Source organism: Crocuta crocuta, unplaced genomic scaffold (genome assembly GCF_008692635.1).
Source record: "Crocuta crocuta isolate KB4526 unplaced genomic scaffold, BGI_CrCroc_1.0 scaffold516, whole genome shotgun sequence".
In the NCBI taxonomy this organism is placed as follows: domain Eukaryota; kingdom Metazoa; phylum Chordata; class Mammalia; order Carnivora; family Hyaenidae; genus Crocuta; species Crocuta crocuta.
The window spans coordinates 2,420,386-2,440,837 of NW_027529538.1; the positions used below are offsets into that span (position 1 = coordinate 2,420,386).

The 20,452-nt window shown below is 43.2% G+C and overlaps 1 protein-coding gene across 2 annotated transcripts in view; it reads left to right on the forward strand.

Moving 5' to 3' along the window:
• Positions 1–18,683, forward strand: part of FBXO36 (F-box protein 36) — an 86,090-nt gene extending 67,407 nt beyond the window's left edge. The window contains exons 4-5 of one of the 2 annotated variants that reach the window (XM_077761357.1): positions 2,479–2,651; positions 16,150–18,683. In XM_077761357.1, the coding sequence (XP_077617483.1) occupies positions 2,479–2,651; positions 16,150–16,338 (362 nt within the window). In that variant the 3' untranslated portion in view covers positions 16,339–18,683. The remainder of the gene's footprint in view (positions 1–2,478; positions 2,652–16,149) is intronic. The other variant, XM_077761358.1, reaches the window with a different exon arrangement.
• Positions 18,684–20,452: the final 1,769 nt, after the last annotated feature.

A 20,452-nucleotide genomic window follows, 5' to 3' on the forward strand; every position in this document is an offset into this window, starting at 1 on the left:
CATTCAGATTTTCTGTATACTTTCCAATTTCAAAGCTACTCCTACATCTTGGGTTTCCATTATGGCACCACAACACTTGGAGGCACTCAAATTTTTATTGCCTAATGTTGTGTAACAAATTATCCTGGAACTTAATTGGTCAAAACAATAATAAATGTTTATTAACTCAAATGGTTTCTGTGGGTCAGGAATTTGAGAACCACTTAGCTCTGTTGTTCCATTCAGGGTCTTGTATGGTGTCGCACGGAGCCTCCATCATCTGAAGGCTCGACTGGGGCTTGAGGCTCCAGTTCCATGATGACTTACATACATGGCTGACAAAGAAGTGGTGGTTGTAGCCAGGAAGTTTCCATTTCTTTCCCCATGGACCTCTCCAGAGCACTTCTGAGCATTGTTAGCATATGGCAATTGGCTTCTCCCAGAGTGAGCGATCCAAGAGGCAGCAGCAAGGCAGAGTCCCCCATGTCTTTTATGACCAAGACTTGGAATGTCATTCATGCACCATCCTATTAGTTACACAGATCACCTCTAATTCAGTGTGGGAGGGAGACACAGAAAAATGAACCTAGGAGAAGAGGATTTGTGGTGCCATCTTGGAGGCTGATTGCCTCCAACATAGTCCAACATGAAAGCAGTGATTTTAGTTTCAAAATGGACTTTGTTTTAACTTCTTTTTTTCTTATTTCAAAAGAAATCAATGTTGGTTACATAAAAAATACAACTAAGCAAAAATATTTTTCTAAATACCTCAATATCCATACACTCTGAATCTGTCACATTTCACCCCTAAGTGTATATATCTTTTTATAATATTTACATTTTAAGGACTTTACTGGTAGAGAATTCCTAAAGTACATCTGAGTCTGCATTGAACATGTTTTCCTGGCATTGGAAATGGAAAAACATTTCCAGTTATATTAAGGGAATTTTTATTATACTAAGGGCTTTTCTTCTCTGTCCACTAAGTAAGCACTGCTTTTTTTTTCTTATTCTGCTGGTGGGCCAGGAATTCTCCACATTACCTATCCTTTAGAGTTGACAGGGCTGTTTTTCCATTAGGAAAGCCCTTGGACTTTAGAAGTGCTTTGAATTGGAAGCACTTGGAATTCAGAAGCAACTAAAACCCTTAATGCCTTAGAAAGCTAGACTGACCAGTTTTAGAGAGGAATCTTATATGCCTGGCTCTTCCAAGTTGCACAGTTAGTTTTTACATAAATATGGCCCACACCTTACATCCATTCTGAAATCAGAGACCCATCATCCAGTTAAATTAGTTCTGCCCAGTGTTCTTGAGGGCTCCATCCCGATTGCTCCAGAAGGGATGTTCCAGACTGAGGAAGGAAGGTAGTCCCCAAATCTTGGGTATTTAGTCTCCTGTAGAGAGCTCTCTCTCTTCTAAGAACAGTTCTCTAGAAAGACTGGCTATGGTGATGCTTTCAGAGTCAGAACAGAAAAAATGAGACTCAAGAAACCAAAAATGTCCCCAGGTTTGGGATCACTGGAATCCACCTGCTTACTCCACCATAACTGTGCTTTCCTCTCATATAAGAAGGCAGCATTCTTTCCTTCCTTTTTTACTTCCTTCCTACCTAGATTTTAAAAAATTACACTGGTAATACAGGTTTATTGTAGAAATATTATAAAATACAGATCAACAAAAGGAAGAAAGCAAAAGTCACCATCCAGATTAAACCACGTTAAAACTTGAATATGTATGCTTCTAAACATGTTTTCCTATTTATTAGGTTTTTCAGGGTTAAAAAAAGAAACACACTATTACTTCCTTGCATTGAGCATGCTTAGGTAGACCATTATATTGGTTGATTCTTTGTGAACTGTCTCCTAATTTGGAAATAACTGAAAAAGTGCACAAAATATTAAGCAAAAGTTAACACAATTTTCGTGAAATATTTGCTTATTTTCTTCTTTCTCGTTTCCCCCCCATTATGTAAAGATGGGGATAAAAGAAGGTAAAGAGGAAAGAAGAAAGTTTGGTGGAGAAACAACATATAACAATAAGAGAAGAAAAATCAACTCAAATGAAGAGATATTAACATATTTCAGACCAGTCTGGGTAGTGGGGGTGGGGGGGGATAGCAGAAAATCCACGTGGACCAGCAATGTTGCCCAGTCGGGGATGAGGGTGAGGAAGGCACTGAGACTAGCTAAGTTGGTTGTCTGGACTGGAAGTCGGTGCTGATGAAATCAAGGGGATGCAGTTCATCACTGCGTTCAACAGTGAGTGTCCCTCAAAGGTTCTGATCCCAGGGCAGGGACAGCACCTGTAAACCAGTGCCTCACAAATGCATGTCACAGGTCCCAAAGGCAGCTTGGTGACAGTAGGAATGACTTGGTCTAATCCAACATTACCCCCCGGGGGGAAGAATGCCCTAAATCATGTCTTAGTGATACGGGTCATGGTTTTTACCTGACTGCACGTGATAACCTTGTTGGTTTGTTGGTTTCTTTGAATTACAGTTCAAATTGCCTTAATATTTGGTGCGAGAATATTAGACTATGTCTTCAGTTTATGTGAAGGTAAATTTGACTTCCTTGAACGGCTCTCAGACAGTTTGCTCCTGAATATCATTTCTTATCTGGATCTTGAAGATATTGCCAGGCTTTCCCAAACATCACGCAGATTTGCAAAGGTAACAGATAATTATTTTGTGTCTATAAAGGTTTTTCCTTGTGCTTCCTCAAAGTTTTTCTTTTTCTTTTTCTTTCCTCTTTGTTTTTCCTTTCCTTTCCTTTCCTTTCCTTTCCTTTCCTTTCCTTTCCTTTCCTTTCTCTCTTTCTTTTTCTCTTTTTAAACATAGAAGTAGTTTATTGTTTGCATTTATTTTAGCAAGCATTTGTTGAATACTTAATCATGAGCACTGTTTTAGGTACCAAGGCAGCAGAGGTGAAAAGACATTATTCCTGCCCTCAAGAAATTTATAGTCTAATAGGCGAGATTCAAACAAATACAAATTATTACAATATAATGTGAGCTGTTTGACAAGAGATGTGTGTATGAGATACAAAGACAGTGCAAAGTGATTTCCTCTGCCAGGCTTCACAGAAGGTGTTACTTTATCTGGGTTTTCACAGGGAAAAAAGGAGTTCACCAGGTGGTCTGGAAAACTAGGGTATTACAAGTCAAGGGGAATTCCAAGTTCAGGCAGAGTCATGGCCACATGAAAGAATAAGGCAAACAGTGGCCATCTCCATTTCTTCCACTCTATCTCCATTTCTTTCACTAACAGTCCTTTGCAGAATTATCTATTCACAATGTGGATGGTTTTGGTGAATTCTTCATCATAATTCACCTTATCCATGCCCAAAGATGATCAAATGGACTCTCTCTCACTACTCTGAATCCTCAGCAGATTGCCACGAGATGGGAAGACACCATTGGTGCAATGTCAGAGCCTTGATGCAAACATTATTGGTTCCTCTCCCTGGATCCAGGAAGATGCCTTGGTTTCTGTCCCTTTAGCTATTCTTAAACACACAAACCGTTCTTCCATTAAATCCTTATCTGGCTTAAATTAATCAGAGTTGGAGTTTGTTTGAAATGAAAGAAACCTGGCTTGGTATTTAGTTATAATAGACTGAGGCAACACCCGTTTATAAAAGAGCATGCAACATTTCCCAAGATGACTTAAATCATAAACTTTTTTTTTGGAACAGTATTCATCCATTTTTATTTTATTTTATTTTGATTTATTTTATTATATATTTTATTTTATTTTATTAAGTAGTCTCCACACCCAATGTGGGGCTTGGACTCAGGGCCCTGAGATCAAGAGAGTCACATGTTCTACCACCTGAGCCAGCCAGGCACCCCTATATCATAATCTTATTATCTAGAAAGTCAACATTTTTTTCCACAATCATGGAAAAAAAATATTTCTTAATTTTTATATATTAATTTTAAATAATATATGTGATATTATTTGGTGCATCCCCCTTTGAGAATAAAAGCATATATTTTTACTTGGTTTTCCCCCTAAAAATGGAGAGTCCTAAGCAAGCATTACGAGTAATCACTGTGTATTTTTCTGCCATTAAAACATGTATTAAAGTGAAGATTGGCTGCTGATAAGAAGCCGATTATTCATACTTTCGCTGAAGAAGAATTTAAAATGCATGAAATATACTAGTGGGGATCGATGGAAAGCTTCTGCTGGGGCCCATGCTTGTTCCTGAAACGAAATGGAAGAATTTGACAGAAAATGGCAGCAACTGCATTGTCTTGCGGAATTTATTCCTGTGGCAAGTGACTGTCTTCCCTCCGGGTTGTGCTCACTTCCACTCTCGATTATTCTCCCTCTCAGGGTCCGGCTATTATTTCTGCACAGTTTTGGAAATCTCCTCCGTAATTCACCTGCTGCTCTAAAGTAAGGCTTTTCTAGGTTGCCGATTTCAGCTCTCAGTATCCTTGCAGAGCAGGGTTATTAGCAGACAGAGCCGGGTCCGAGGCTGCTGCTGTTTTTCTTTCCAAGCAATATTAACCACTCATTTCCGTCTTCAATCTACATTTTCTCTGTATACCGTTTACTTACTTTTCACCTACATTTAGAAACCATTGTTATTAACCTGTTTTGTCCTGTCATTTACTATATTATCTTGTTAATGAAAAGAAGAATGCTTCCATTTCCGATTCCTGCGGACAAATTATTAGCAAATTATTTGTGACATGATCCAGCCCTTTCCTCTGATCTTGATCTTGGGGAAGAGGGTGTTCCTCTCCTGTGTGAGGCCGGCGCCACCTGCCACCTGGCTCCAAGGTCCAGTCTGAGGAACTTTAGTCTGTTGCTCATCTCCTTTCTCTTCTGTGCTGTCGTTGCTATTTTTAAAACCCATTTTTGTTTCTAAATAATTTTGGATCTGTAAGGGTTGCAAAGATCATACAGAGAGTCCGCGTATTCCCTTCACCAGTTTTCCCTAATGCTAACATCTTACATAACTAGGGTCATTTATCAAAACTAAGCAATTAATATTGATATAATACTATTATAGTATAGCCATAGACTTTACTTGTATTTCATCCATTTTTCTGCTAATGTCCTTTTGCTGTTTAAGGATCCAGTCTGGGATACTATGTTGCATATAGTTCCTATTTTTAAATCTTTCTTTCAATTTTTTTTTCTTCTCCGTGCATTAATTTTCTCAAATGAGTCTTCATCCTTCAGAAACCAAACACTCTTGGCTCTGTAGCCAATCTTTTTCCTCTACTCCTTGGAAAAACAAAACAAAGCAAAACAGTTTACAGAGCAGTTCACCTTCAGCAAACTAGCGTCATCAATGGAGTGAGACTGTATAATCTATGATGAAACGAGAACAGTAAATAAATGAGATATGAGGAGTTGGTTATTAAGCTAAATTTATCCCTTTTAAATGATGGTCCTTTATTGGAGGTTAGGCCTTCCTATCTTGGGGAGAGTTAAAATGCCCCTTCTTTTATTAACTAGTGGCCTTAAAACGTGATGATGTTAACAAATTATCCGTATTGGAAAAAGAAAAAGGTTAGCTACCTAATTTTGGTTCTTAATTTGTGTTTTGTTTGATTTCTCAAAATTTCACTGGCTGTACAACAGCCTAAATATCCCAAATGTCTCTGGTCCACAGTCAGCCTACCTCATCTCCGGTTCCCTCCTCTATCCATGCCTCCTAAATATCCCTAAATATCCCTGGTCTCCTCCCGTAACCCCTTCCTTGTCGCATCTAAAGGATCTGTTTCAGGCCATCCTCTTCCTGACCCATCTTTGCTTCCAGAATTCTCTGCTGGGTTTCCTTGTGACCATCCCTTCATTGGCCTCTCTTCCGCGCGGGGCCATGAAATGCACTCGTGTCGTGTCACTATCGTGCTTAGTGCCCCTTAGTGACTTCCTGTCATTTCCGGAATGAGATCCAAAGTCTTAGCTGTCGCATCAGGCAATGGTCCCTGGCCCCGCCTCCTGCCTCCGGCCCCAGCCAGGTCAATTGTTTGCAGCTCTCTTGCGTGCTGTTCTCTTTTCCAGGAAAGTCCTTCTGACCCACCACTCTTAACAACCACCATCTGCTCTCACTTCTGACTCCATGTTGACCCAACCACAGAGCCTCTGTGGGTAAGCACCTGAAAGTCCAGGTACAGGGTGATTATATTTCTTGGGGTAAAACAACTAAGAGGCAATCTCTGGGAGCTTGGCTAATACAAGCACACCCCTGAGGGGTGAACTCGATGCCACCTGAGGTCAGCCTGAGGGCCTGCCCTGGGGTTGCTATGAGCTCATTCAAGGTCTTGCTGCTGTCAGGGATCTGCCTGGGGGCCTGATGGCTTGCCCCAGGTGGCACCAGGCCTTCACAGTATCCTTTTTCTGCAAACTGCAGCAGATTAAACCCAAAGAACCTCTCCCTCAGCTCGATAAGAGACCGAAGTGCAGACAGGCAAGGACAATGGTGACCCGTATAGAAATACAGTCATCTTGGTCATGACTTGGGAACAACTACAGGCTCCCCTACATGATTCCCAAGTCTGCCAAGTAGGTGAGGCACCTAGGAAGCAGGTGAAAATAGAGGGACTAGGCCCACACCCTGGGGGGCAGGTAGGTCTGAGGTGGACCCAGCACCTGTGCTCTCGATGTGTTTGCTTGTATTTACAGCAACCCAATTCTGAGTTCAGCCCAAGAATTTGACCATTGAAATTAAAATGGTACAGATAGGGGCGACTGGGTGGCTCAGTTGGTTGAGCCTCTGACTTCAGCTCAGATCATGATCTTACCGTTGGTGAGCTGGAGCCCACATCGGGCTCACTGCTGTCAGCACAGAGCCTGCTTCAGATCCTGTGTCCCCTTCTCTCTCTACCCCTCCTCAACTCGAGCTCTCCCTCCCCCAAAAGATAAATAAAACATTAAAAAATAATAAAGCCTGCAGATAAAAGTTCTCAAGAGATTCTAAAAGGCTAGAAGCTTGGGTGGGGGAGGGGTGGGGTGTTTTCCTACCTTCACTGTGTACAGGTATTGTGGGGTGTTTAAATCAGAAGAGGACAGAGACCTGGGTTCTGTTCTTTGATCATCCACTTCCCGCTATGAACTTGGGCAGCGCCCTTATCATCGTTTCAGAGCCTTCATTTCCCCCTTTGTAAAAGGAGAGGTCTTAACCAGATAAGCCCCGCCGCCGGGGATCCCTTTCAACTTTTAGACAGCATCTTGTGTTAAGTTCATACACCACCGCCAGGGGGAGCTAAATCCACGATTAGCTGTGCCTTGGATCAAAGCCCCCAAACCACAGCCAGGGTGCAGACCTTGTGTTTTTCAGTCTGGCATCTACCAAGCTAAGAGCACCAGAGTTTGGGAGTCTTAGATGAGGGTATTTGTAGACCAATGTGTAATATAAAACAAATTGTAAATATTTCCAGTGTAAAATATGAGTCATAAATGGAGTTACTCTACTGGAAATTTCAGCTCTCTTTTGAGAATTCTTTTCTTTCCCTCCAAACCTCATAGTTTTCTTCCATAATCTTCATTATGTGAGACACACTGATATCCTGAAATGTTTTGTGCTGGTAATGGGGTCTTCATTTATTCTCGTGTTAGAGTTCAAATCTTTCAAAGGAGGGTCAGAGGATCTGTTTTGTTTTTTAATATTAAGACATTTTCTAAGAGTTTCCATTTGTTGTTTGTATTTAGAATATGTTGTGATCTGAGTAGGGACATCAGACCTCGAAGGACTATTGAAGTTGGGATAGCATGACTTGATGAATATCAAAATGTTTGGGGGGCTGTCAGTATCATACGGGAATGTGTAATAGTTTGTGCTTCGATATTTATGCAGGAAGGATCTTAAGTGATTATGGCTCATTTTACTGTTCATTTCTATTTGCAATTCATTCTTTTCCCTTATTGGAGTACTTTTAGAGTAGTATAAGATTATAGGGAAGCATAAAAGTAAAAAGTCCTGGCTGCTTTCTGCTCAAAACTGAGTGCGATGGTGTCTTGATGTGGACGTAACGCTGACACGTTTTCCCCTCCCCAGAAGGAAGTTAGGATACATTGGTGCAAAGCAGGACAGGGCCAAGGCCAGACCTGGGGTGGTGCTAGTGGGATGCTTGGCTATCTGGGGCTGGGGGCAGGGTGGGGAGTATGTGGCTAAGTCTGCACCAGGTGGGCTGAAATGGTGGCCCGTGGTAGGCAGGCAGAAATCAGGGGCACACAGTTTCCCTTCGGCAGCTGTGGAATGCTGCGGGGGTGGGTCCCCGTCCTGGTGCTCAGGGTGGGTTGCAGCTTGTGACGGGGAGGTACAGATGGTGGTGGCAAGCAGGAGGGGCAGACCCAGAACATACCTTGTGGGTATGCATGGGAATTGCTCGGGCCTTCCTCTCGGAGACAAGGGAGGCAGCTGGGCTTCCCCACCCACCATGGTCTCTGCAGTGTTTGGGGCATCAATGTGGTGCTAATCATTCCTGTCTAAGCCCACAAATTAGGGGGTGAAGGCTATTGCTCTCCTGACCTCTTGCTAGCCAGGGCTGGTGGCTCAGGGGGCCATCTGGGATGACAGTGCTATGCCCTATGAGAGTATGGGTGGGTACAGTTCTCTTTCAGTTTGGTTTCGATATCTGGAGGAATAGAACGTTCTAGAACTTGCTCTGAAAGGCTGGTCAGAATAGCAATTGATACCAGGCTTTGAATTTCAACTTAAGTTTGGCCTTGTTAGTTTCATTTCAACATTAGCACAGAACATATTGTAATGACTTAATTGTGAATCTGTCTTCTGTTGTATTTTCTTAGTCTTCCCCATACCTGGTAAATAGAGGTTCTGAAGAAATGTCTGCATAGAGGGATATAGAATAGATAGATACTTTGGGTCTTCAGATCCTTAAATTTATCAAATGACTAACTGGAAGAGAAAAAACATTTTTCTCTGGTCTTAATTTCTGTGAACAGGAATTAATTAATCATGTTACTCATTGTCCATAAATATGTGGTCCCTTGATATCTCTGTATTCGTATTTGACTCCTCATTTTTCCATTCTGTGAACCGATGATCTTTCTTAGTTTTCCCCAGAATCTCAACCATGGCAACTGAACTGTGCACCCAGTGGTAGCTAAATGCATACAGGGCCTCTTTCTACTGTTTGTTGTTGTTTTTTTTTCATTTTTAATGTTTATTATTTTGCGTGCAAGCACGAGAGAGAGTGAGCTCAAGTGCAGCAGGGGCAGAGAGAGAGGGAGAGAATCCCAAGCAGCCTCTGCACCGTCAGTGCAGAGCCTGACACGGGGCTCTAACTCACGAACCATGACATCACGACCGAGCCAAAATCAGACACTTAACTGACTGAGCCACCCAGGTACCTCATATATGTTATTCCTAATCTGCACTAAAAGTTTAGTATCATTTCCACATAATCATAACTACCATTTACTGAGTGCCTACTATGGGCTAAGCACCGAATATGTAATTCAGTATAATCTTCAAGCAGCCCTGTGAGGTGATGAGCAGAGACCACCTTGTCCAGACTTCATAGAGAAGGAAACAGAGGTGCAGATAAAGTCCGCAGCTGGTGAGCAGTGGAGCCAGGTACTGTGCCTGGGAAGTCTTACTCCAAAGCTGTTGTGCTTAAATCACTTCGTTGTGCTTCTTAGATGACCAAACACAAGGCTGGATGTGGAGACAGGCTCAGAGCAATTAAGTATTATGTCCAGGTTTAGTTAATTACTAAGTGGCAGGGCCAGGATTCACATTTGCTAGTTGTCCGCGTCAGTCACAGAAAGGAACTACAGTGGGTAGGTGCCGCAATGACAGACCATTGTTTTGAAAGTGTATTCTTCCTCTGGCCACACGGAGACATCCATGGGTAGCAAGGCATAAATGGGGTTCGTCCCCAACTTAAGATATGTGTCTGATTTTTTGGTCCAGTCTATTTCAAAGTCTTCATTATCATTTATGCTGTCTTATCTATAGGATTATGATCACTGAGCTTTCTTTTCCATGTAGCTTTATGTATTTGTCTAGGAGTCATTCCCAACAACCATGTTCACAATCATGGAATTTAAACTAACAGAAGGGAGGGGCACCTAGGTGGCTCAGTCAGTTAAGCGTTCAGCTTCGACTCAGGTCATGATCTCACGGTTCTTGGGTTCGAGCCTGCGTCAGGCTCTGTGCTGACAGCTAGCTCAGAGCCTGGAGGCTGCTTCAGATTCTGTATTTCCCTCTCTCTCTGATCCTCCCCTGCTCACGCTGTCTCTCCCTCTCTCTCTCAGAAATAAATAAAACATTAAAAAAAACAACAACAACAACAGAAGGGAAAATGTCAGAAGATAGCTTGAGCCCATACCAGTTTATCATTTAACTGATGGGATTACATGAAGTGATTCTGTTTTAGGTGAGTTTCTCCATAAGAAGGACCCATCATTACCTTGTGAAGGACTCAAAGCTCATAGTCATCCTTAACTTGCGATTAGATAACATATACCAAATATACTAAAAAGCTCAAAGGTTTTGCACAATAATGATGTGAGCATAGAGTAAGTTATAGATTGTGACTTGGGATAACACACAACCCCTAAACCCCAGTGATGCAACACAATAATAGCTGTTTTTTTCATCCACAATTCTTACCCATTGTGGGTCTATGGGATGCTCTGCACTAAGTCCCTCAGGCACTCAGGCTTAGAGATAAACCCACTGTCTTGCACTGCACCATCTGAAATGTGAGGTCTCCTCAGACCATATGGAAGAGAAGAGGTTCATGCTCTATGTTGTTGTTGTTTTGTTTTTTAAAAGATTTTATTTTTAAGAAATCTCTACACCCAACATGGGGTCAAACTCATGACCCTGGCTCCACTGACTGAGCCAGGCAGACTCCCCTCACATGCCGTTTTGAAATTTTGCAGCCCCCTAACTGCCAGGAACAGGGAANCATGACCCTGAGATGAAGAGGTGCACGCTCCACTGACTGAGCCAGGCAGACTCCCCTCACATGCCGTTTTGAAATTTTGCAGCCCCCTAACTGCCAGGAACAGGGAAATGTGGGAGAACAGTTGCAGTGTTTGCATAGCTGCACTAGCTGTGCACTATCCTGAATAGACCAGTGCACACATCAAGATTCATATATCCCAAGGCCGGATCATGATGGTGTGGTGTCTTGAACACAGTTCCCTGCTTTAACATCTTCAATATGAGATGCAAGAGGCCTTCATCCTTTTGCTTATCATCTTTTCTGTGTTTCTTGGGACCATACTCTTTGAGCATGCGTCTGGCATCAAGAACTGACTCAGAACCAAAGACTACATTATACTTATAAAATACCTTTTGTCTAAGAAACTGAGTTTCTTACTCTCTTTTACCCTCCAAGAAGTCTATTTTACACCCTCTTCTCTCTCCTAAAGTCTTCATCCTCACTCATGGCTGCTATTGTCGCCTCTTATTTCACAGAGAAATTAGAAGCCATCACCAGGCATCCATTGTCCCTTCCCCAACTCTACCCATCTGCTCTGTGAGCTTCCTGTTATAGGTAAGAATGTTCCCTCTTATTACCTACACTCACACTTCCACTTGTGCATTTCAGCTCCTCAGTTCAGCTACTTTGCTCACGCAGCTATCCCTTTTTTATCCTCTGTCATTAGTCTTAACCTTCTATTGGATCATTTCCATCAGCACATAAATTAAGAAGAGAAAATGCCTTGACCTGATTCCCTATTCTGCTCTCCAAGCAAAATTCCCTCAAAAGAGTGTCTGTACTTGGCTATATCTACTTCCTCTCCTATTCTTTCTTGAACTCACTCACCAGGCGTTCATCCCCACTGTGCCATTGAAATGGCTCATGTCGAGGTTGCCATTGTACTTGATCTTGCAAAAACACCAGTCAGTCTTAAATTCCGACCTTTTTGACAGCATGTGACACCCTGGATTGCTATCTGGGTTTTCTTCCTTATTCTCAGCCTCCCTGGCTGAAAACTTTTCTATTTTTTGACTGTTTAATGTCGGAATGTCCTAGAACTCTTCCCTGGGCATTTTCTTTATCTACAGTCACACCTACATGATAGCATCTAATCCCAGGGCTTTAAATAGTACTTACATATTGATAATTTTCTTTATTTTTTTTTTTAATTTATTTCTAGGAGAGAGAGAGAGAGAGACAGCGTGAGCAGGGGAGGGTCAGAGAGAGAGGGAGTCACAGACTCTGAAACAGCCTCCAGGCTCTGAGCTGGCAGTCAGCACAGAGCCCGACGCAGGGCTCAAACCCATGAACCGCAAGATCATGACCTAAGCGAAAGTTGGACGCTTAACTGACTAAGCCACCCAGGTGCCCCAATTTTCTTTATTTTTAAATGTTTTATTTATTTTGAGAGAGAACACATACACATGAACAAGCAGGAGAGGGGCAGAGAGAGAGAAAGAATCCCAAACAGGATCCATCTCAGGGCTTAAACCCATGAACTGCAAGATCATGACCTGAGCCAAAGTCAAGAGTGAGATGCTTAACCAACTGAGCCACCCAGGTGCCCTACATGTTGATAATTTTCAAATACATGTTTCCAATTCAGGTTTCCCCTTGAACTCCTTACTTTTATGGCTAATTGCATGCTCCACACTTACACCTAGATGTAGTATAGACATCTCAGATTTAACATGTCAAAACCAGACCTCTTGATATCCCTCCACACATACCTCTTTAGCAATTCTACTTCTCCCACAGTGTTATTTTGTCAGTCATTGGCAACACCATTCACCCAGCTGTTCAAGCCAATAGTTCTTCTCTTTCCTCTTACTTCTCACCTAATTCATTAGCAAGTCTTATGAGCTCTACCTTCAAAATACATCTACACTCCGGCCATTTCTCACCTCCTCCTTTGCCATCACCCCATTACATGCCATCTTCATGTCTTCCTGGATTTTCCAATAAGAACACCACAATACGTTTGGTTTCCCCCAGTGGGGATGACAATATACCTTCTTTCTGCATCAAGATTATGTTCATTCTCTAGCTGTGGGTGATACTTATATCACAGAGCTATTGATCCTATCACTTTCCTATGTGCTGGTCAACATTGATGACATCATGCTGATGAACAGGAAGCAGCAGATACTTTAGATGTCTTGGCCAGGTATGTGTATGTCAGGGAGTTGGAGATGAACGCACAAAAATTGAGAGACTGCCATCTCAAGAAATGACCTGAAACCCAGTGCCTTAGATCTACTTCCTACCATGAGAAGGCAGCCAAAGCTCTTTGTGGATCGTTTTTAGTTTTCAAGGTACATATACAATTTGAGTTTGCTTCTCCACGTAGCCCTAAAGCTGCCAGTGGTGAGGGGGGCTCAGATGCTGGTCCAGACTGTGATGTAAGCAGTGGTACTACTGGCTTCTCATGATCCAGCAGATTCAGTGATGCTCAGAGTGTCTTCAGCCTGCATGGCGGTGGCTTGTCAGGACCCTTGCTGAGACCTGTGTCGTACCTCCATAGGAAAATTACAGCTTGTATCCCAGGGTTTTAGAGTACAGACAAGAATTTGCTTGTAGAAAGTTGTTCTGCTTTTGAAAAATAGCTCTTGGGTTTCTATGGGATTAAGCCTACTGTTTTGGGTAGATGGTCAAAGTCTTGAAAAGAACAAGATTCGGAAATTCGTGATGATTCATAGTAAAGAGGTATTTGGATGGATTTCTCAGCATCAACCAAAAGGTATAGATATTTGTGTCCCATGTGACTGCTCTGCTCATCAAAAGGCACTTCGTGCTGAGGAGGTTTTAAGTTATTAGATGGGGAAGATGCTCTGCTCTGTGGCCGTCCATCAGCTTGTTTCCCTGGCCACCCTACTGTTCGCTGGGTTCATAACCAATGCCAGGTGGCAAGGATGGGGCCTGTGTGTGGACTCAGTAGGAGCCTCCTCTCATCAAGAGGAATCTGGCTACTGTCACAGGAGAGACGACTACTGAGCCCTCAACAAAGTGTTGCCCTCTAGGGCATCCAGCCAGGAACTTGGAGGCAGGTGAGTAACACAGGATTCTTCATCATGGAGGAAGCAGCAATTTGTGCTCCTGGGATCCTGGTCCTATTCTAGACAGGGATCCACTTTCCTTGCATGCTGTGGTTCTGCCGCAGCCTTGTGTGTAAACTGACTACATGCCTTACTTTCCATCATTGTATCCCTCACGAGATTGCTTCAGACTATTTTATGGTAAAAAATAATTTCTTAAAGAAATAGACATAAATACATATATGTATTAAACATACATTCATATGTACATATGTGTACATATACCTTACATATAAGGTAATGAACACAACATTTCTTGCTCTTAGCATATGCTCCGTCAGTGATAGATAGTTTGGGGGTCCACTGGCTTCTCACCTTCCTGCCTCCTGGCTGGAGGAGTCTTTGCGGGGGTGCCTACAGATGGGGCGTGTCTCAGAGGGTCTTGAGCAGGAAGCAGGAGCCCAGGCTGGCGCGCTCTGGGACCACTGGTTTAAAGGAACTCTGGGCGCCTTACCAACTGTCCACCACGCCTACCCCTTTCCACTTCTGGGTTTTCACATATAACGACCACTGAATGGAACTGATGAAAAGGGAACTCGGGGTGCTGATTAGCTTCCCGGAGCACAGAACTGGCACAGAAAGATGGAATCAGGGAGTGTCTGCGACCCAGGCCCATGAGGAACCCCACTTAGAGCACAGCTTGTACAACCGGAGTTCATACTGTGCAACATCAGGCACCCAAGCACCTTTAAATGTTCCTGTTGCGTATACCAAAAAGCCACGGTGAGCACCAAGGTTCATGATAGTAAATAAATATAACAGAAGCTTTGTCTTCAGGAAGGATTTGGGGCATGTTATGGAAGGGGTCAGGAAATCTGCGTGTTAACAGTGTTTAGTAGCAGGGTCTGATGAGGGTAAAAGTGCCATAAACAATGGTGCCAGCTGAAAATGTCATACCAGGGGCAGTTGGGGGGCTCAGTCAGTTGAGCGTCCGACTTCGGCTCAGGTCATGATCTCGTGGTCCGTGGGTTCAAGCCCTGTGTTGGGGGGCTCTGTGCTGACAGCTCAGAGCCTGGAGCTGCTTCAGATTCTGTGTGTGTGTCTTCTCTCTGCCCCTCTGCTGTTTGCCCTCTGTCTCTGTCTCTGTCTCTGCCTCTGCCTCTGCCTCTTAAAAATAAATAAATGTTTAAAAAAATGTCATACTAGAAAGCCCTGGGTAAATGAAGCTGAATTGTGGCAGCATTGAACTTGGAGGGAGGACAAAATGGCCTCATGCCTCAAAATGGCCAGAGGGGTCTTATCTGTCCTTTAGCCTCTTGGCTTCGAGTTAAAGGCCCAGACTGCAGAAGACCATCTCAGAGAAGTTTCTCTGCAGAGAACAGCTCACTGTGCCGTGTGCCAGATGGGCCCAGCGAATACACAGAATTGTGTAGTTCTGGTGCGTGGTGTGATGTCAACAATGTGCAAAGGACTCAGAGCAAAACATGCAAAGGACTCGGATGGGACCCCGGCACCAGGCATGGGTGCCGGTTGGCTGTCTGAAGGCTCCTTGTTCATTATGAGGCCCTTTGCTACCAAGCAGCCTGCAGTAAACTAAGCTGTCAGCTGTACAAGCCCAGTGAAGAGATGGCTTAAGTGAATGTTTAAAATGGAGGCAAGTTGGGATGCCTAGTGGCTCAGTCAGTTAAGTGTCTGTGTCTCCCTCGCTCTCTGCCCCTCCCTGCTCACACTTTCTATCAAATAAACATTAAAAAAAGTTTTGTTTTTTAATGGAGGCAAGCTTAGGAGGAGTTAGCAGTGCTCTCACTCTCGAAGCTGCTGCAGCGCTGGGTGCAAGGTCGTGGACCACACCGTTATCAGCCTCTGTTGCGTGGTTAATTGGAAATTAACGATATAATGTTGTATGTGTAAATTACCTGTATAACATGGTATATGTACTATTTATCACTGTCGTGTATTTTTCGTCTTAAATGAGAGCAGGGCTTGGTTCCCTCCATGATTCAAATACTGCTTTGTCCTTTTAAGCACTTGTGCACTTTGCAAGAGGAAGGAAAGGAGGCAAAGGCTGGGTCTGGTACATTTTCATGCTCATGTAATGTTCCCTGCAGTGTCTTCACAGGCAGCGGGAATCAGATAGTGATTTTGTGAGTTAATGACATTTCCCTGCCCCGTGTCCAACGTAACCTGCCTCTGTCTTCCCCCCCATAGCTGTGCATGTCTGACGAGCTGTGGGAGAAGATAGTTCAGTCTTGCTGCGACAGCATCACGCCTGACATGAGGGCCCTGGCCGAGGAAATGGGCTGGAGGCAGATGTTCTTCACCAACAAGCTGCAGCTCCAGCGGCAGATCCGCAAGAGGAGGCAGAGACAAGGAAGCCAGAGAAGCAGTAACCCTTAGGGACACGTTTTCCCACCTCCAGGAGGGCCAAGAGATGGCTGTCTTTTTCTTCTGTTTCCCAATCTCTTCCGTTTCCTTCGACTGAGAACTAAGATTTCCATTGTTTTGAACTTGCTGATTCAAGGACCCACCTGAAAATCACACGGTGTTTGCACACAGATGCACCAAAACTCGACGAAGCAGTGCCTTGCTTGAACCTCAGTCCCCTGCAGTAAGGGTCAGGTTCATGGCCCCGGCGAAGGGCCACATGACAGGAAGCCCTTGACACCCATAAGAAAAGAGGCTTCTCCTATACAGAAACAAACAATAAATTATTATTAGAAGGTTTTTAATACGTATCTGGTTTTTCCAGGTATTTGAAAGGAGTGCTAAGCTTTTGAATTTTTTTCCCCAGTGGAGGTGGCTTCGTGTCCCCTCCAGGGAGGGGCAGGGGCCAGGAGGCAGTGGGCAGTCTGGTGAGCACAGCTGCCTTCCCAGCTCTCTTCAGGGCGCCATCCTGTGGGCCCCGGGATGCCAGGCTCCATCCCTGCATGGAAACAACCTCTGATCTGGCCCCACGGCACGGCTGGAACCCAGCATCTGCCTGCGACCCCTTTCCAGAGCCCACCTTTCCAGGACTTCACATGGTCAAACAAAGCTATAAACTTTTCTCAGAAGGACACTGCTCCCCCAAGGGAATGTGGACAGCTACCACTTTTATACCGGGGATTTTAAAGATTTTTAAGCCTGAGGGAAAACCCAAGTATAGTGTGTAGTCTGTTAATTTGGAAGAGGAGTAAGAACAGTACAGTTTTAGGGGAGGGGACTGTACCTCCCTGTAATCTAAAAATTGTTTTCTCCCTGGGCTGTCCTGAGGATGAAGTACCTCCAGATAATGACACTCCATAGCAGCAAATGAGCTAATGACTCCTTTTAGGCGACAGAAAAAGTAGCTGTCAACCTCCCATCACCTTCTTGACCGTTACCATTTCTTCTTCTCTATAACTCCACCTTAGTGCCTAGAAGAGATCATCTATGCCTCCCTCTGCTCCCGGCACAGAGGAATTTCCTGTGATGCCCTGAGACCGCCTGCACGGGCTGTTCTCCATGCCTGAGTCCTTCTGAATGGCTCATGGCCATGGCTTAGTGACACCTTCTTTCTCTTTTCTACCAAAACCTGTGCTAATATCAAACCAGATTTTAACTCCCATCCCTTAAAACTCGCACCCATGAAACTCAGAGATTTTTCCAGCGACATCTGTGAAATCAGGCCTAGTCTGCTTCCTGGCAGATGAGGAGCCTGTCAAAGTTGCGTCTGGATTTTGTCCAAGCAAAGAGCAAAGATTTAATGGGTGAGAGACCCAGGCTTCATTCCCCACCTGGGAGAGAGCTGTCAGGTGACGCAAGTGACTGGCCGGCAGGTGGAGGACACGCACTTTGTCACGGCCCCTGCAGCCTTGTTTGCTCCCAGAGTCCCGGACTTCGCTCAGGGCCGGCTGTTTTAGTGCCAGAACACAGATTACTACCACATGTGTGCAATGACTGTGTGTGCACAACGTGGTATGCAACAGAACTACATAAATATAAAATTAGAACTCATTTGACACCGATGCAAATATGTCAACAGCTTAAGCACTTCATATGGAGTGTTTAATCAGCTAACTGAGATTCTGAAAGCTTATGGGCATGACAACATTCTAGATTCGATATGAATCGGTAAGAACACAGATATGACTGTTCGAAAACTCTTACTACCCACTTAAAATATTGTAATGTAAAAGTAGGTGCTGAAAGTAAATAGCAATGAAAAATGGGTTATTCATATGTTGACTATTGTTAGATAGTATTTTAAATAACATAGGCTATTAGATTATTTCAGTGATTACTTGCCCTAATAATTTGGGTGACTTATTACCTGACTATAATTTTTTGTCAACCTATAAGCAGTATCACCAACTTAATATCCTGCAGGGGACCAGTATTCTCAGCGGTTGACACATTTTGCCCCTCTCCGCCAGCCTCATTCTCCGTGGTTGATCCCACGTGATGATCCCACTGGATGAGAATAGGCAGTTCTGGAGTTGATCTCTGCCTCACCTGATAGCTTTCACATGGACGAATTAAACTGCTTTGCTTGTGACATACCATTTCAGAGTGAAATGCCACAGCATCATATAATCTTGCTCTTTCTCATATTTTCAGTCAAAAGTGTTCCTACTCTGTTATCATTTACCTTTGTCACAGTAAAAGCAAAAAGCTGATATTTTCTGGATGATTTGTATGTTTCATGTTATAAGACAACTATTTAACAACAGCGAATGTGAACATTTATAAACAAAAAATAAATATATTTTACCTAACGTCAAGTTCTGTTACCGCTTTTTTCCTGAACAAGTTAGCTTGGTATGTGCATTCAACCTCACTTATGTGGAATCCAACACATTGATTTTGGATTATTGATCAAAATAGTGATTCTGAGTAGGCCCAAGGATTTAGACAGAGATTATGAATTGAGTGAAAAGTAGGATGTGGGGGTGAGGAGGGGGGTGGTGGTTGGAACAACTTAACTAGTTGCCACGCATCCTTGTTTTCCCAGCTGCTTCTGCTCAAGATGGTCACCAGCCCTCATTAATTACCCCAAACCAACTATCAAGACACCGAAGACTAATATAGAACAACCTTACTAAAAACAGAAGACCTTGGTGTGACATAGTTTGTTGCTCCGAGCTCTAAGATGATGTCATTTATCTGCAGTTTGTGGTAGGATAATATACTGCAGGAGAAAGTCCACGCTTTACAGCTCTGAACAGTTGATTAAATAAGAATGAAAGGCTTCAATTGGATATTAAAAACCGTATGTAGACAAGCTACCACCACATGAAAGAAAAAATGTGTCCCTGCAGTTAAAACATAACCTTGTGCATCAGGTCACTTTAGAAAGTAAAACTGGTATCTTAGCTTTGCCTAGTTATTGTTTTGAAATGAGATCATCCATGCAGTGGGATAGCAGTCATTTAGCCTTGCAGCATGGAACACTTAGGGTCAGGAGCTACTGAGGACTCCTTGTTTCCTGCTTATCACATTTGCAGATCTATGTTCCTTCCACATAGCTCTCCATTCAGAAGAGTAATTTTCAGTTGTGGAATTTGTTCCACACATCCAGGAAGTCTTACAGCCATAGATCTGTGGTCACAGAATGAGTTAGAATAACCTTAGAAATAATAATAATAGTAGTAATAGCAACTTCCATTTGTTGAGTGCCTACTGTGTGCCAAGAAACAGATAGTAACCAACTTCATTCTTATCGCACCGCTTGAAGGTAAGTGATTACTACTTCTGTCTTATAGATAAGAGATCTACAAACTATGGCATAGGCCCAATTTGATCCGCGCCTGTTTCTGTAGAATAAAGTTTTATTGGGTCATAGTTTATCTATGGGCCATTACCTATGGCGGCTTTCACATTACAGTGGCAGAAATAGGGAGTCACATTACAGACTGTATGGCCTACAAAGATGAAATTATTCACAAAGAGGACAAATTAATTTTTCCCAAGGCTTCATAACTAATAAGTGGTAAAGCTAGATTTAAATCTGTACTTAAAGTCTATGTTCTTAACCACAAAAGCCACACACCACTTCTCTTTTCAGAGCCAACACCATATTTGACCAGTGGAATTTGAAACGGTGATAGGATTTGCCCAAGGTCATTTGAAATAATTAGGGAGAGGGCCTTGAGCATAATATAAGAGACCATTCTAATTTGGTTGTCCAGAGAATATTCCAAGCTTTTGATGAAATAAATTATTTTTTTTAATTTTGATTTTATTTTATTTATTTTTTTAATGTTTTATATATTTCTGGGAGAGAGAGACAGCATGAGCAGGGGAGGGCCAGAGAGAGAGGGGGTCACAGACTGAAATAGGCTCCAGGCTCTGAGCTGGCAGTCAGCACAGAGCTCGATGCGGGGCTCGAACCCACGAACCGAGAGATCATGACCTAAGCAAAAGTCGGACGCTTAACCGACTAAGCCACCCAGGCACCACTAAATTTTGATTTTAATTCCGGTGTAGTTAATATAGTGTGTTATATTAGTTTCAGGTGTACAATATAGTGATTCAACAACTCCATATATTG